Source organism: Halichoerus grypus, unplaced genomic scaffold, assembly GCF_964656455.1.
Source record: "Halichoerus grypus unplaced genomic scaffold, mHalGry1.hap1.1 HAP1_SCAFFOLD_161, whole genome shotgun sequence".
Taxonomy (NCBI): Eukaryota; Metazoa; Chordata; class Mammalia; order Carnivora; family Phocidae; genus Halichoerus; species Halichoerus grypus.
In genome coordinates this window covers 1-18,052 of record NW_027555088.1, presented here as the reverse complement: position 1 = coordinate 18,052, position 18,052 = coordinate 1, and the positions used below count along the sequence as shown (strand labels likewise).

Below are 18,052 nucleotides of genomic sequence, written 5' to 3'. Positions count from 1 at the left end.
ACCATTCTAGCTATGTGTAAAGCATTTAGTAATGATGCTCATCATGTTTTATGATATTTAGATACCTTCTGAATGAGAAGTATAATAACTGTTCTCCAATACCTAGACAGCAATATATAACTCCATTTCGTGCAAGGCTCTTACCACTAACAAGGCACTATCATCAGTGTGCTGAGACCTTCTGGATGGGAAGGGACACTGGAGAGGTGGAGAGAAATGGAGCAATGTCAAAAACAAACTATGCACACACATGACATATTTCACAAATACACAAGCAAAGAGATATGTGAAGACATACTGAAGATGCTAACATATGGGATCACATTCACAATCATCTGGAATTCATGTATCGTAATAGCTAATAAACTGATTCGGAGTCATGATTTTCTTCTAAAGAGCTTAAACAATTTCAAATATGATCTTATTGCTTAAAAACTGCCTAAAGCAAGGAGGAAACAGGGATTATTCTCTATTCACAGGAGAGAAAGCTGAAATACAGATGTAGCAGTAACAAAGAATTTGTGGTCATTTAATGAGTCAGTGACAAATTAAAAATAAACCAAGGGTCATGAGTTCTAGTCTATGCATCTCTTCATTACCTTTCTCAGAAAAAACAAGAGTACAACTGGAAACTTAAAAACTGTACACCTTATTTTCCTGAGAAGTTTAAATTTTTAAATAATGAATTTCCTCCAGAATGACCATTATGAAGAAAATCTGGGGGTAAAAAAAGAAGATGGCATTAACTTTGTCTGTGAAAGGTTTGTACCTTTATTATTACCTTGTGAAGAAAAGACAACTGAAAAGGCTGAGTTACTCTTTCAGGTATTATACCAGTGCGTAAGTTCTGAGATAAACCACAAGTACTGATTATATGTCCACTGAGATAAAGAAAAAAACCTTTATAATGGATAATTTAAAACATTTCAAACAATGCATTTTACCATTCCAGTAACACCTGTGCTTTAAAATCTCTGTGCTGAAACTTGATGCTTGTAAAGCCCCGTGTTAGGTTTTCAAGCAATTTACTTTACAGAAAGCAGATTTAAAATTCACATGAAACAATGCCTTTATGCATTTTTTAAGGAAGCAGTGATCATAAATTGAAAAAAATGATAAGGCAAAGATAAAGAAAAATGGCTTTTAATAAAAAAGCCAACTACTATAAAAATATTTAGTAAGTTTCATTTTAACAGATCAAAACAGGTGCATTTTAAAAAGTTTAGCAATTAATTTTACATGTTTACTTGTGATTAAAATGTACTACTTAATATTATAAAACTACTGTGTATGCCATATAATCAATAACATACACACTCAGGAAGTGAGCCCTGGAGCTGAAATACATGTAGCATCTTTTAGTTCAATACCAATATCATTTACTCCTGTCACATACAGCTCTCAGGACTCCCTCTCACTACACACTCTGCTTTGAAATGGATGAGGGAGATGATACTTCTGTGGGGATACAGGAAGGGAATAAATAATCTCCAGATGCATTAGTATAGGTTAAAAAACCCCTGATCTATAGACTTGGATAAACTCCCTGGCCCGTGTCATCTTCTCCCAAATAAGTAGAATTTTGTGAGGGGAAAAGGAAAATGGCAGTATTCTGATCACTGAAAACACATGATCATCACATACAAAACATTTCACTTCCATTGCAATAATAAAAAATTCCAAAGAAAAGGTGATTATATAGACTTACCTCATCATCTAAGGGGGGTTGCTGTTTTTGTGGATTTTGTGACGCTTTGTGCTATACACCCCCAAACCCCCCAAGAAAGGGAAGTTGGTTAGAATCTGGAACACTGGAAATGATAAATTCTATTTACCAAGATAATCACCCACATTAATTTCCGTTATCTCTCGCATACAGCACTTTTCTAGATTTACTGGTTAGAAGATGCTGCCCTTTCCCTTAAACAGCTTACAATTTAAACGAGGAAGGCAATATACTGACAGACAGTATTTCATAGGTCTATAAGCATCTATAAATAGAAATATAAAATGTATGTTTTTTTATATGTACATGCACTCACACATTCACAACCAGAATGGTGATCTCTCACTATATTCTCTCAATGAAATCATTCTCTCTTTGTCTAGTGTTAACACCTTTAGCTCTCTCCTCTCAGCCAGTTTTCAGGTTTGCATTTTCAACTGCCTGTGGAAACTCTGTTTGGAAACCCACTGTCACCTTATGTTCAACGTGCTCAAAAACAAACCCACAAATTCCCATGCTTACTGGCTCTTTTCCCCAATTTGCTAATTTCTATTATTACGTCAAATAATCCTATTATACCATCTCTATAGTCACTGTTTTACAATGTATTCTTATACACATTATCTTAAGTGATTCTTCTTACTCTCGGAGATAAACGAACATCATAATCATATTTATTTCAAGATAAAAGAATTAAGGACAAGAGAGGTTAAATGATATGTGCAAATTCACAAAGTTGGCAAGTAGCATAACTGAGATTTGTACCGATATCTTCTGACTCTGAATCCTATATTCCTTCCACAAAGCTAGCCTCCTTTTCAAACTATTCTTTTAGCCTCAAAATCTTGCTTTGGGATCTTTTTTTCACTCATCTTCAACGATTTATTCAACATTCACTACATTTATGTATAAAACATAAAGACGCTTCTCTTCAAATTTCTAATTTATAAAATCCATTGTGGTGGTAGGGGGTGCAGCGCTCACCACGCTAGTAAAAGTATTAGGTGCACCCATAATAATTCTGAGTTAATATTTAACAATTAAATATTACACCTATAGGGAAATTAAAGGCACAGAATGACTCAGTAACTTTCCCAAAGTCGAGCACATAATGAGTAGCTAAGCTGGATTCAAATTCAGATTATTTCTGAGGCTAAGCTTTGTTTTTTAAAAGATTTTATTTTTTTATTCGAGAGAGAGAGAGAGAGAGAAACAGCATGAGAGGGGAGAGGGTCAGAGGGAGAAGCAGGCTCCCCGCCGAGCCGGGAGCCCGATGTGGGACTCGATCCCAGGACTCCAGGACCATGACCTGAGCCGAAGGCAGTCGCTTAACCAACTGAGCCACCCAGGTGCCCCCCGAGGCTAAGCTTTTACCACTGTGTAACACTGCCTCTCTTTGGGAACCTCAGAAATCATCCGGTTCTATGCCTTCATTTTCCACCCTAGTCTAATTATTGCAATTACTCTCTATTTCATTTACCTCATCTCTTTCTTTCTAACATATTCTAAAATGAGTAGATTAGCTTTTCGGAAGTATCTCTCCTCTGTTTTGCTCCTGTTTTAGAACTTCTAACTGTTCTCTTCTACCTAACAGATCAAGATCAAACTCTAATTTAGCATTTAATCAAGACCATCTACAATGTGATTGTCTTTTACTAGCTATGTGGCTTCTACAGAAGGCAAGCTAAATGAATGAATTAATGTAGAATGCACAGAACAGTGCTTAGGATACAGTATGTGTTAGCTGTCATTATTTACTGACAGTCAATATAGCATTGTGGTCACAGATTAGGGTTTGGAGCCACCCTTTTTTTTTTTTCTTTAAAGAAACTTTTCATTTTCTGCCAACCTTATTTCTATTTTCTGTTCAACCTGTCTTGATCAGAACCTGTGCTCTGCCACTAACTAGCTGAGTGTTGAGCCTAGGGAAATTGTCATCCTGTCTGAGCATCAGAGATCATCATCCTGGGTGTGATACATTTGAAAAAAAAAAAAAAAATTTTATCACGTGTCTGGTACTTAAAGATGGTCTTTGGCTAGAGTTATGAAACACAAGAGAGAAAGCTTTAGAGGACAAGAGTGACTCATTCATTCAATCATTCCTTTAACAAATATTTACTGAGCCTTACTATGGACTAAGACCTGCTAAGATCTAGGGATGTAGCAGTAAACAAACAAGGCAAACATACTCTCTGTCTTCATGGGGCTTCCAGATAAATGGGAGAGACAGATATCAGACAGATAAAAATATAAAGAGTTATTTAATCATGAAGGGAAAAATCCAATGTGATTTCTGAACAAAAAGACTTTAAGTGATACAGGCAAGAAAAGAAAAAGAAAAAAGAAAAGAAAAGAAAACAGTTTAGATGCAACTGTAGACTGTAAATTTAAAAAAAGAAAGAAGAAGTATTAAGAGGGGTTGTTACCTGAGTAGGTGTGGAGAGAACAGAAAGGAAAGACTCAAAGATGACTCTGAAGTATTAAGCCTGTTAACCTTGCAAAAATTTGGTGCTCAGCGGAGTGAGGAAGTTAGAGACGGGCTTGGATAACAAGAGTTTACATGTGCATGGCACTTTAAAGTTTACGTGGCACTTTCACGGTCTTACTGATCTTTATTAATGTACTAGAGATTGAGGAAATGGCAGCTGGACAGTAAAGTGAGATGTCTAAAGACAGACTGCTAATGAAGAGGAAGAGACTACTGTCCCAAGAACAAGATGATCACTTCTCAGTCTACCTACAGGAGGACAATCCATCTAATCACAAGTAGGAGACTGTTACACTACTTACTCAGATTCTTTATGATGACTTAAGAAAGCTGACACTTTAAGATGAACACTGTTAGCCTCAGCAAAACAAATAAGCACTTACTTCTAAAATACGTTAGGAATTTCAATGAAATATGGCAAAAATCTCACCTTGACAAAGTCCAGGACAGCATCTCTCTGCATCTGCTTGGTCCTTATTTTCTCCTCCTCATACTGTAGGGCAGCAAGCTGGGCCTCTCTCCGAGTTCGCTCTACTAACTGTTCTCTTCTCCGATGAAGTTCCAAGTCTGTATGTGATAACTGGAACAAAAGTATTTTGCACGTGCAAGTGGGGCTAAAGGTCAACTTGCCAATATTCCGAATCAATTCAGGAAACTACTGCTGACCCAAGCAATTTCTACTTTGCAGTCACCTAACATTTCTTTCAATGTGTTTACTGCTCATCTTTTCCCATCTTTGCACTGTGTTCTTGTTCTTGTATGTATTATAGAGCATCATGTCGGTAAAGATTTACTGTCTGTCTGGTCTCTAAAAACACTGTTAGCAAGTATGAGGTGCACATGTTATATCAACTGTATTTTGGAGGAGACAGGTAGTGAAATTTACACGTATCTGGCAATTAATGGTAATTTAAGTGTTATGAAAATAGAAAATCATCTTAGTTTTTTAAAAAAAATCAAAACTAAAACAGAAAATTGTTTTTTTACCTGATTGTGACTTGGTGATAGTGACATGACAGAAGATGGCTCAACTGGAACCCTGACCCAAAAAGAAAAAAAAAAAAAAGAAAAATTCTTTGATAAAATAGACAGATATATAAAAACTAAGTAAAATTTTATTGTTAATGTAGCCTGCTATTAATCAATAGGCAAACTGTCTGGTCAGCAATGAAAGACTGACTGCATTTTATAAACCTGAGCCCAAGTCATTAAATTAAGCTACAGGAATACCTGATGTCTTCAACTCACATTTCACGTGACGATATCACTGATCAAGCTACAGAGCTAACAATGGTCTATGTCAGCCAGTGCTGACCAGACAGATATTTGAGATCACTTTTCAAACAGTATCATTTCTTTATAGCATACATAATTGTCTTCTTTATTACCATGATTGAAACAAGATTCGTGTAAAGGAGATCATTTTATATACAAAGTCATTTTATCCACAGAAATCTGTAAGATGACAGAACTTGGTAACTGTTCTTATAAAGCATTCCTAACTCCCATTTTCAACTGATGTAGCAATTTTAATAATAAAAATACATATTCTGTTGATTTTTATTTTTAAGAAAGAGATGAAACCTGATTTGATGCTTAAAAAAAAAACAGTAAAAGTTGCTTCTTAGTTTTATTAGTGCTAAATCTTACAGTTCGGTATTTATCTTTTTCCTGAGTTGGATTTAGTGCTTCAAGAGTCTGTTACTCATTTGTGTCTCACCTAACAATGTTGGGAGCAGTGACGTTGTGACATTTAGGACCTGAAATTTTAAACTATGATTACTAGCTTGTCAGGCTGATTTAAATGCATTAAATCAGTATGTTACTAGGGAAATAAAAATAAATCCCCCAAAGTTCCAGTTGTTTCTTCTTACTAACTAATAATAATACAAATTCCACCTGGCTTTCAGGACTCTTACCCCATTTCAGAAACATACCCACTATGGAATCTTTTCTCTAGCAATATCATATATTAATTCCTTACTTCAAGCCTTTTCTATAGATTCCAACCTACAGAGATCTTCTTAGAAAAGGTCTTTTTAAGGGCGCCTGGGTGGCTCAGTTGGTTAAGCGACTGCCTTCGGCTCAGGTCATGATCCTGGAGTCCCGGGATCGAGTCCCACATCAGGCTCCCTGCTCAGCAGGGAGTCTGCTTCTCCCTCTGACCCTCCTCCCTCTCATGCTCTCTGTCTCTCATTCTCTCTCTCGCAAATAAATAAAATCTTAAAAAAAAAAAAATTAAAAAAAAAAAAAGGTCTTTTTAAAAATCTTCTTGTTCTTTAAAATTGGGACTTTTCTTCTTGATGTACATGTGTAATCAATACCTCTTCTGCATTTATCAACTACAATTCATGTCATTTTTTTGGGCAACGTTTTTCAGAGGCACATAGAAACTAACAATCTTTGAGCTCCTACCAGGTACTACATATGCCCTGTGAAGTATTTTATACACAGTGTTTCTCAATCATTCTTCATGCAATCTTAGGAGTAGAACTATTATAATCCTCATTCTACAGTTGAGAAGCTGAGGCATGGAAGTTAAGTAACTTTCCCAAGGTGATGCGGCCAGTAGTCCTTTATCTGACTTGGTGGTAGTCTGCTTTCTCATCTTCTAGGTATGCAGCCTACAAGAACTGGAGGTACCTCAGAAATCATAGAGTCCACGCCACTAACTTTACAAGAGAGAAAACTAAGGCCCTCAGAAGTTCAATGATAGCTACTTGGGCCAGAGCCTGGATTAGAATTCAAGCCCCCTGACTTGGAGATTAGTGGCTTCTACTATTTCACACTTCCCCACTCTACAGAGGCAGAGTGTAGGAAGGAGAAAGCAAAGAGCAGGGAGACTTAAAAGCATATGGGCACACATATAGAAAACAATTACCTGCAATGGCAAAAACTAAGCTGTGAAAAGTTAAAGATGGCAGTAAAGAGTGAAGCATGGCATATGGAAGAATAAAAGTGGCAGTGAGAACAGACAGCTCCCTCAAGCCAATCATCAGGTGCTAATGTTGGCCCATCACAGCTTGGTTGCTCCTTGGTGCCACCATGCTACTTCATACCATATGGCCTTTTCATCTATGAATATGGTTCTCAATAGGAGTGTCACAACATTTCAGATAATTTTTTTGTTGCACAAGATTGTCCTGCACATTATAGGTGCCTGCCAGTAACACCTATAATCATTTTGGCAGCCAATTTCCAAATAAAATAAACATGTTTCAAATATCCACTGAAGAGTGGTGCTAGAACCTATTGAGAAACACTGGCCTACCTTATACTTCCCTAAACTGAAAAAAAAGGTAATATGTAAAAAAGCAAAACTTAAGCCACACTCTTGTTGTCTTTCTCTTCTTGTATCTTTTCTTTTCTTATATTGGTTCCACATCTTTGAAGTATTCACAAATTTTTTTTTTTTTAATTTCCAGGCATCAAAAAAAAGTTAAAAAAAAAACCTGTTTTATATGACCTATAGCCATATATCTTACCTTTACTAAAATAATTAAAATACCACCCCCTAAAAAGTTTTGACAGAATAAATTATATTTATTTTAAAGGTATAGAACAAATTACTTAATAACTCCCTTAGACAAGGTTTAAAATAACACTGAAGCTGGAAAAAAAACTTCCTTAATTTTTTTACTAATCCTTCCCAACCTTTATCTTATTAGCACTCCTAGGCAGTACATTCTTAGTCAAAATTTTTCAAGAAAAGAGAAGAGTGGATTGGTAGGGTAAGATTTCTGGCTGAGATATAACCAATAAAGAATGAGACACAAGTGAGTCCAGTACTGTGAATAGTCTGGGAGAAGCAACATGGTACCATAGTGGTTAAGGTCATGGACATTAGAATTAGTTGTAACGGAGTTTGAATCCAAAGTCTGTCCTTTTTTTTATTTTTATTTTTTTTATTTTTTAACGATTTTATTTATTGAGAGAGAGAGAGCACAAGTGGGGAGAGGGGCAGAGAGAGAGGGAGAAGCAGACTCCTCGCTGAACAGGGAGACCGACGTGGGGCTCAATCCCTGGACCGTGGGATCATGACCTGAGCCAAAGGCAGACGCTTAACCGACTGAGCCACCCAGGCGCCACCAGTCTTTCACTTAATAGTGGGTGACTATGAATATAAATGGAAAACTACTAGGTCTGAAAGCAGAGGCTCCAATAAGGGAAGATTCCCTCAGTGCTGGCAGAGCAAGAATTTCTAAAAAAGTGGTAAAAACAGGAATGCTGGGTTAAGGTTAGGTAGACAGATTTTTGGCCCCTATGACTTCCACCCCCTGGTGTTACTCCAGTAAATATGTTACATGTCAAAAAGGACTTTGCAGATGAAATTAAGGTTACTAACTGGCTGACCCTGAAATGGGAAAATTATCCAGGTGGATCTAATGTAATCATGGGAACCCTTAAAAGCAGAAGAGGGCGGGGGGGTGGGCAATTGGAGGGAAGTGGTCAAAGCTACAAACTTCAGCTATAAGATAAATGAGTACTAGGGATGTAATGTATAACATGATGACTATAGTTAGCATTGCTGTGTGATATACAGGAAAGTCGTTAAGAGAGTAAACCCTAAAAGTTCTTATCACAAGGAGGAAAAGAATTTTTTATTGTATTTATATGAGATGATGGCTATTAACTAAACCTATTGTGATCATTTCATAATATATGTAAATCAAACCATCACGCTGTATGCCTTAAACTTATGCAGTGACTTATGTCAATTATTTCTCAGTAAAACTGGGGGAAAAAACAGAAGAGGAAAGCAAGAGAGTCTGTGGGATGTGACAGAAAGGGAAATCAGAGAGAGTGAAAATGTGAGAAGAGATTCAAAATGGCTCGCCATTGCTGACTTGAAGATGGAGGGAGCTATGAACCAAGGAATGTGGGTAGACTCCAGAAGCTAAAAACGAGTCCCAGCTGATAACCAGCAAAGTAACAGGGACCTCAGTGCTATAACTATATGCAATTGAATTCTGCCTACAACCTGCATGGGCCTGGAAGTGGGTTCTCCCCCAGGGTCTGCAGGTAAGAATCTAGGCCAGCCAGTGCCGTGACTTTGGCTTACGAGACCCTAAGGGGAAAATGAAGGCAAGAATGAAGGCTTGCCCACACTTCTATCCTACAGAACTGAGATATTATAAACTTAGATATTATGTTTTAAGCCACTAAATTTGTGGTAATTTGTTACATGAGTATTAGAAAACTAATATATAAGGTAACTGAGAAAAACAAAAAAAAGCTGGCTTTCATCTTGAGAGTTTCTATTAAATTCTAGAGATCTTGAGCTTTACTTATGATGGATGAAGGAGGTAAGAGGGACAGGAGATAAAGCATGGAACCACCCAAAGTGGAAAAACACAATAGCAAACCCCTGTGCAAAACAGGAATCTCAAAAGACTACACCCTCAATATAAGGACTCATAGCAACTAAAAAGCCATTCTGAGATAAATTTCAAAGATATGGAATTTAACTAAATCCCCAAGAACTAACTGATGAGACTATAAAAGGCCAATTATGAGATTTTTTTCTTGCACTGTTCTCCCCACATTTTCTTTACCCATCTATATCTCCGTTTCCTAAACAATTTTAATATCCCGTCAAGTATAAGTAAAGATCTATGTACAACACTTTCTACAAAGGAAATTTACTGTTGCTTAAGAACAAGTTTATCAAGTCTACTGCTTTAAGACTTCATAAAAACAGAGAGGAAGCAACGACCCAAAGGCTGTGAATTTTTCAACTATTGTGATACAGTGTGTGGCAAGAAACTTTTGGAATTTAAGAATAAGCAGTAGTACTCTAAGTAGTCAAGTTAATTTTAGAAATATTCTGTGAAGTACTAAGTGTACTGAAAAGATCATATCAGTTGAGATAGGAAGGAGGATACATATTGCTGTCTCTAAGTCCCTGTTTCTAGTCAAAAGTTTAAGCAAAAAAAAATTTCAGGACTCCTGAAATTCATTTAGCATTCTTTATGCACAACTCCAGACATATCACCATAAAATCTCACTGCCATTAAGTATCTTCAAATCAAATAATTATACAGGTAATGGTTTAGGCAATCTGAATTTAGAATCAATAATCAATTTTACTTCTTTTTCTATTACATGAGCACAAAGCACACTGTCACTCAGCTCTAAATACACGGTGTCTAAACATCTTCATCATACATAGGTCTGCGCAAAACCAAAACCATTTCATGCTCTCATTAATGACTTTTAAAGACAGAAACAAATGAGGAGAATTGGTTTTTTCAAACCTGTTTTGATGTGAATATCTTCTCATGTCCTCTGTTTTTTGAAACTCCCTCAGAGGTACTGGCTTTATGGGTGAACCCTAGGCCAAAAAAGCAGAAATAAATCAATTTAACGGATGTATCCACAACACTGTGACTGCACAGTCCACATTCGATTTGGCATTTAAGGATCTGTAGATCACACTAAAAAATATTTTAACAAAATCTTCAAATGTGAATTTTTTCAAATGTGAATTTTTATCTTTAAAAGTATTCATTAGGGCACCTGGGTGGCTCAGTTGGTTGAGCGACTGCCTTCTCCTCGGGTCCTGATCCTGGAGTGCGGGGATCAGTCGCGTGTTGGGCTCCCTGCTCAGTGGGGCGTCTGCTTCTCCCTCTGACCCCCCCCCCATGCTCTCTCTCATTCTCTTTCTCTCAAATGAATAAATAAAATCTTTTAAAAAAGGAAGAAATAAAATAAATAAAAGTATTCATTATAGGCTATATTACTGCTTTGATAAGCAAAACACTATTCCAAACACTATACCAAGACACTCTTAAAAAAAGTAGATTTCCTTCTCACTGTATTATATAAATTACACTGACCATACAGTAATATTTACTAAATGATAAGATGTTAGAGCTTGAGAGGCTCTTAGGGGCCATCTAGTACAAATTTCCATCCAGAACAGGAATTCCCACCTGCCCTACCCTAACTTGTGCTCAGTCTCTTTTGTGTATTTCGAGTAATAAGGAGATCATTGGAGAGATTACATTTTTTAAAAAAGATTTAATTTATTTATTTGAGAGAGAGAGACCATGCGAGAGAGCACAAGTGGGGGTGGGGGGGAGTAGCAGAGGGAGAGGGAGGAGCAGACTCCACGCTGAGCAGGGAGCCCAACATGGGGCCCTATCCCAGGACCCTGAGATTATGACCTGAGCCGAAGGCAGACGCTTAAGCGAATGAGCCACCCAGATGCCCCGGGCAGATTACATTCTTCATCATAAATTGTTACTTATGTTAGTGATACAAACAGTCCTGGGGATATTGGTGGAATATTAAGATAAAGCAAAAATTAATTTCTATTTATGGTAAAAATATGGTGTTAACCAAAAGAAGAATATTGACAATTTAATTTATTTATAAACTAAAGGGTAAGTGTCATTTCAAAAAAACATTACTGAGGAAAATTCAACTGGCCTCAGTGATATGGACCACATACTGAGAAATAAAATTATAAATCAAAGGTAGAGGCTTATAGGTTATTACAGCATTTATTTTGTCAAATGAGAATCTATAGAAGCAATACAATCTGATTTCAACACCAAAAATAATCATTAAAATGGGTATTCTTTAAGGGATAGAAAGCAACTTATCCAAAAAGGGAATCTAAAAAAAATCAAACGTAAGGGACGCCTGGGTGGCTCAGTCCGTTAAGCGTCTGCCTTCGGCTCAGGTCATGATCTCAGGGTCCTGGGATCGAGTCCCGCCTCAGGCTCCTTGCTCAGCAGGGAGCCTGGCTTCTCCCTCTGCTTGCCGCTCCCCCTGCTTGCGCACTCTCTCTCTCTCTCTCTGACAAATAAATAAAATCTTAAAAAAAAAAAAATCAAATGTAAAACTATTTACAGTCTATCTCCAAGAAACAGGTAATCACATAGAACTTGAAAATCTTCGGTGAGTTACTGCAAAGGACTACAGAAGACTCTTTTAAAGTCTGGGCATGAGGATCATACAAAATGAGATATAATTCTAGAACCCTGATTAAAGAATAATTATTCTAATGTAAGTGAATATGACTTTTTAAAATAAACAAAAATCTGTCCTAGTATGTTAACATCAGTGACTTAACACATTGGTTTTACAATACGGCAATTATCTAAAATTATTGCAAGAGGTACATGAAATTTTCATGACGGATGTGATGTTGGTTTAATTTTAAAAGTAAATATAATACCCTATAAATATAAGTTATACCCTATTTTATCATAATACCTCTATGTATGAGAAGTATTATAACAGAATTAAACAATAGCAGAGTGTTTAAAATCTCAAAAAGGTTCTTTTTTTTATCAACCCATTCTTAGACAGTACTCAAGAATATAACACTTTAGGTGGTTGTTAAACCACCTAAAATAATACTACTTCATCACATTTTTATAGATGCCAAATTTTAGAAGACCTTATGATACAGAAGTCATAAAGAGCGTTATAACATAGAATCATGAAGACTACCACACAAGTATAGCTGGAATTAAAAAAAAAAATTTACAAAATAGCAAATATGATGGATTAAAAAATGATACAATTTCCAGTAGTAGTATAACAGGCATTTTTACTTTTAGTAGAAATACCTCATCTATACATAAAATGATCAAAGAGAAAGACCACAAGGAAAAAGACTCCCTTTAAGATTACAATGTGCATTGTTAATTTTCACTTTTTCTTCAAAGTAGTCGTCCTTTGTTCTAGTAAGAATGTTCATATCCTGAGTCATATGTAGTTTCATTAATCTCCTGGTACACTGCTATTTCTGGGCTGCAGGACTTTGATTTAAATATCTTTATCCAACTTTAAATACAAGAGTGTCTTCTGAAAACCAACAAAAAATACTGTGGTCAAAAGTCTTCAGACAGGAAAACTGAGGATTTTTTTTTTTTTTTAAGAATGGTAATATCGCTCCACAACACATCCCACTTGAGTGATTATCCTCTATTTCTAAAAGGCTAAATACATCACTCTCCAAAAAGGCCCCAAGTGTTTCTCAAATAACCCCTGCTCAGAGCCTGGGACCAACTCCAGACATTAACATCACACACACTGAAGTGGAGCCGTTTCATTATGCTGACTAGATATGCTGAAGAATGCAATTTCCACTGGAGCCCCTTGGGGGATTGGCAGCAATTCTACAGTGGGCTGAATGCTCACTTGTTTTCTAAGGCAACTCAATGCTCCACTATAAGAGACACCCAAGAACTATAATGGCAAACAATTTATATTCTGTGTGACTTAGCATAAAAGCTCCAATATAATTAATGCATTATAAAAATTCTATGGTTAAGTCTGTACGTTGCTCCAAAGTCTGCAGTATGGTTCGACTCTTATAATTACTAATGAAGCTATGATGTACCAGTTAGTAATAATAAAAAAATGGTAAGAACAATAATGAATGAAAAGCATTACATTCGTTTGCATTTTCTTCAAAGGCATAGGATACTCTTAGGACTCTTCCTATTCCTTCTTCAAGATTCTGAAATCTGTCTTTTTATTTGAAAAATAAAGCCAAACCCTATTTGAGACTACTGTCTGACTTTCTACAATAAATCTGAAAAATTCAATCATAAAATTGGGGCTGAACATTATAAAACAAATAATTAGGCCTAAACCAATAATCACTAATATGACAGAAATTTATACCATCATGAACTGTTTTTACTAGGGGACAGCAACATATTTAGGCTTAAAAGTGTGTACTACCTCATGAGAGATTCGCCGTTGTTCAATATACGCCATAAACTGGGAACTGAGGCTGTCTGGTTCCAGCCCCTTGGGCTGTCTCATCTCATCCTCTTCCTCCTCCGCAGTACAGCTGTCAATGTAGTCGATCTGGTCCAGATCATGTTCCACTGTCCACACCATACACACACATACACATACGCACACACACACACCAGGAAAGAATAGTCAAATTCAACAGCCAATAAACACATTCAGTTGCATTCTTTCCTTTTCCCTAACATTTTCTATTCTGAAAGTGGGAGGAATGAGAAGAAGTGTAAATTAGGTAAGCCTTTCTTTTTAAGTCCATGGCCACTCACAAAAATAGGTTCCAGAAAAATCTTAGTCCTAATTGACTAAAGAATGCAGTAATTGATAGTAATTATGGGATTACAGACCTCTAATATTGCTTTTTTCTTTGGATGCCTCTTTACTGTTTTAAACAAGACAGTCTGAGTCTGTGAGACAAAGAGAGGAAGAATAATTTTTAAACACTGGGGGGTATATCTTCTTTTACATTTTTTCCCCCGTTTTAGCTTGAGGGCTTAATCCTATCTCTTCAAGGAACTGGGAGTAAGAAAACCTAACACGGTCAAGTCAAAATGAAAGAGAAAGGATAGGAGGAAAGTGGACTCAGAGATAAAGAAACAGCTGCTGACCACTGTTTCTCTTCCTGTAACTGTTGTTCATAATTAGAACAATGATTTTCTTATTTTGAAATTTATTTTCTAGAGGTCAGCAGTGTAGATATTTTGTAGCAGTTTGGGGATGGAAGGGAATCATTTGAGAATTTTTGCTTCTCAAAATGCTTTGGGGTGAGAGGTATATGAGTAAGATATAGCCCCATCATTATTTATTCTAATAAGTTTGGGAGTGCCCCATTATTTTAAGTTTAAAAAGTAACTTTTTTTTAAGGTTTTAGTTTTAAGCAATCTCTACACTTGACCTGGGGCCTGAACCCACAACCCCGAGATCAAGAGTTGCATGCTCCATTAACTGAGCCAGCCACATGTCCCCAAAAGTAACTATATTTAAAAGCTGGTTAAAATGGCATACTAGGGAAAGAAAAACTTTGCTACTAAGCTTTCTAAGGTTTCTCCAGAGACTAAACCCCAATCATTATTGTATGATGTTCTACAGACTACCTAAAAGTTGCAGTTGCTGAGAATAATGAACTCAGAGAAGTCTATTTCTGTTTTCAGATTCAATTATTTATTTGAGAGAGAGAGAGAAAGAGCAGGGGGAGGGGCAGAGGGAGTCTCAAGCAGACTCCGTGTTGAGAGTTGAGATCATGACCTAAGCCAAAATCAAGAGCTGGACACCTAACCGACAGAGGTATCCAGGCCCCTCTGATTCATTTATTTCTAAATAATTCCATAATGGCCATTAATATAAAAACAAATTTTGAGTTACCAGAGTTATAATAACAGGTAAAAGGATGGAAAGGTCTATACCCACATTAGAAACCAGGTATATAAATGCATTTTTTTCAATAAGCTACAATTTGTGTGACTAAATAAATGGTTCATTTTATGACTACTTCTCAAGAAAGCAATATCACCTTTTCATACTACCTAGATCAGTACAGTCCAAGAGAAATAGAATGCAAGCCATAAAAGTGAACCATATAAGTATTAAAAAATTATCTAGTAGCACATTAAAAAAAAGTCAAAAGAAAAGGTGACATTAGTTTTAATAATATATTTTACTTTGTCTAATATATCTAAAATAGTGTCATTACAGCATATAATTAATATGAAGTATCACTGATATTTTACATTCTTTTTTTTCCTCCATGTAAAGGCTTCAAAACCCAATGTGTATTTTACAGTTATAGTACATCTCAATTTAGAAAGGCCTCATTTCAGGGGCACCTGGCTGGCTCAGTAGGAAGAGCATGCAACTCTTGATCTCAGGGTTGTGAGTTCAAGCCCCATGTCAGGTGTAAAGATTACTTAAATTAAGAAAACTTAAAAAAAAAAAAAAACATCAGAAAGGCCTCATTTCAAATGCTCAATAACCACACGTGGCTAGTGGCTACCATACTGGACAGCACAGATCAAGACAAAATATTTTAAGTCTGAAATGAACTAAGGGAAAAGATATCTCATATGAAAGCAAAATTAAAAAGAAAACCACTAAAACGTGAATGGAATGGTAAGTAACAGGAGTACAAAAGAATATAAAATGGTAAGAAAAAAAAGAGAGCAAGCCACTTAATTGAAATCATCATTCAAGGATGAAAGCTCTTAAGAAGACATCAGATGGCCAAGAGACACATTGAAAAGATGCTCATCATCGCTCATCATCAGGGAAATGCATATCAAAACTACAATGAGATATCACCTCACACCTGTCAGAATGGCTAAAATCAACAACACAAGAAGCAACAGGTGTTGGCGAGGATGTGGAGAAAAGGAACACTCATGCACAACTGGTGGGAATGCAAACTGGTGCAGTCACTGTGGAAAACAGTATGGTGGTTCCTCAAAAAGTTAAGAATAGAACTACCTTATGATCCCACAATTGCATTACTAGGTATTTACCCAAAGAACACAAAAACACTAAGTCAAAGGGACACATGCACCCCTATGTTTATAGCAGCATTATTTAGAATGGCCAAATTATGGAAGCAGCCAGGTGTCTATCAATAGACGAATGGATAAAGATGTGGAGTATATATGTGTGTGTGTACACACACACACACACACATACACACACACACACACACACACACAGAGGAATATTATTCAGCCATTAAAAAGAATGAAATCTTGCCATTTGCAACAACATGGATGGAGCTACAGAGTATAATGTTAAGTGAAATAAGTCAGAGAAAGACAAAACCATATGATTTCACTCACATGTGGAATTTAAGAAATAAAACAAGCAAAGGGAAAAAGAGAAACAAATCAAGAAAAAGACTTTTTTTTTTTATTTGAGAGAGAGAGAATGAGAGAGAGAGAACACATGAGAGGGGATAGTGTCAGAGGACAAAGCAGACTCCCTGCCGAGCAGGGAGCCCAATGTGGGACTCGATCCAGGGACTCCAGGATCATGACCTGAGCCGAAGGCAGTCGCTTAACCAACTGAGCCACCCAGGCGCCCGAAAAAGACTATTTTTTAAAAAAGATTCTATTTTTATTTATTTAAGAGAGAGAGAGAGGGAGAGCACAGAGGAAGAGTGAGAGGGAGATACAGATTTCCCGATGAGCAGAGAGCCCAATGTGGGGCTTGATCCCAGGACCCTGAGATCATGATCCGAGCTGAAGGCAGACATTTAACCAACTGAGCCACCCAAGTGCCCCGAGAAAAAGACTGCTAACTATAGAGAACAAACTGATGGTTACCAGAGGGGAGGTTGGATGGGGGGGTGGGTTATTTAGGTGATGGGGATTAAAGAGTGCACTTTGTGATGGCATGGGGTGATGTATGGAAGTGTTGAATTACTAATATTGTACATTTGAAACTAATATAATATTGTATGTTAACTAACTGGAATTAAAGTAAAAACTTTAAAAAAAGATGAAAGCTCTTGTCAGACAGATTTCTAGATCAAAGTAATATTTCCCTTACAGTTGGCCCTCAATATTTAAATGTTAGGATTTGGGGGGGGCAGCGCCTGGGTGGCTCAGTTGCTTAGGCATCCAACTCTTGATTTCAGCTCAGGTCTTCATCTCAGGGTTGTGAGCTCAAGCCCTATGTTGGGCTCCACACTCAACATTAAAAAATAAATAAAATAAAATAATTTAATAAATAAAATAAAATAAAATTAATTAATTAAATAAATAAAACAAACATTAGGATTTGAGAATTCAAACTAAAGCAAGATTGAATAGAATGTTACAATCAGGAGTCTGCCCAGAACACCAAAGCAGCAGAAATAGCTCTGCCTGTTAATGAAACTAAAAAAATTACAAATTAAAAGAATTTTTGAATTTAAATTACATATTTTTAAATACCAAAATAAAGAAAACTTAGATTCAGATGCCCTTGAAGAATACAATCCACAATGAATGAAAAAGTGAATGTCAAGAAATCCACTGAATTCCAGGAAGTGGTCAAATAACGACCACAGGGAGAATCTTAAAAAAGGAGAATAGTACTTC

The 18,052-nt window shown here is 36.5% G+C and overlaps 1 protein-coding gene across 9 annotated transcripts in view; it reads right to left on the bottom strand.

Annotated features, from left to right (window-relative positions):
* The window catches only part of LOC118542461 (DISP complex protein LRCH3-like), a 42,974-nt gene extending 28,089 nt beyond the window's left edge, over positions 1-14,885 (bottom strand). Inside the window, exons 1-6 of one of the 9 annotated variants that reach the window (XM_078065572.1) lie at positions 13,923-14,885; positions 10,472-10,548; positions 5,202-5,253; positions 4,645-4,794; positions 1,709-1,759; positions 145-198 (exon numbers count right to left, since the gene is read on the bottom strand). In XM_078065572.1, coding sequence (XP_077921698.1) covers positions 145-198; positions 1,709-1,759; positions 4,645-4,794; positions 5,202-5,253; positions 10,472-10,548; positions 13,923-14,084 — 546 coding nt within the window. In that variant the 5' untranslated portion in view covers positions 14,085-14,885. The remainder of the gene's footprint in view (positions 1-144; positions 199-1,708; positions 1,760-4,644; positions 4,795-5,201; positions 5,254-10,471; positions 10,549-13,922) is intronic. The other 8 variants (XM_078065571.1, XM_078065574.1, XM_078065575.1 and 5 more) reach the window with 8 other exon arrangements.
* Between the last annotated feature and the right edge of the window lie 3,167 nt (positions 14,886-18,052).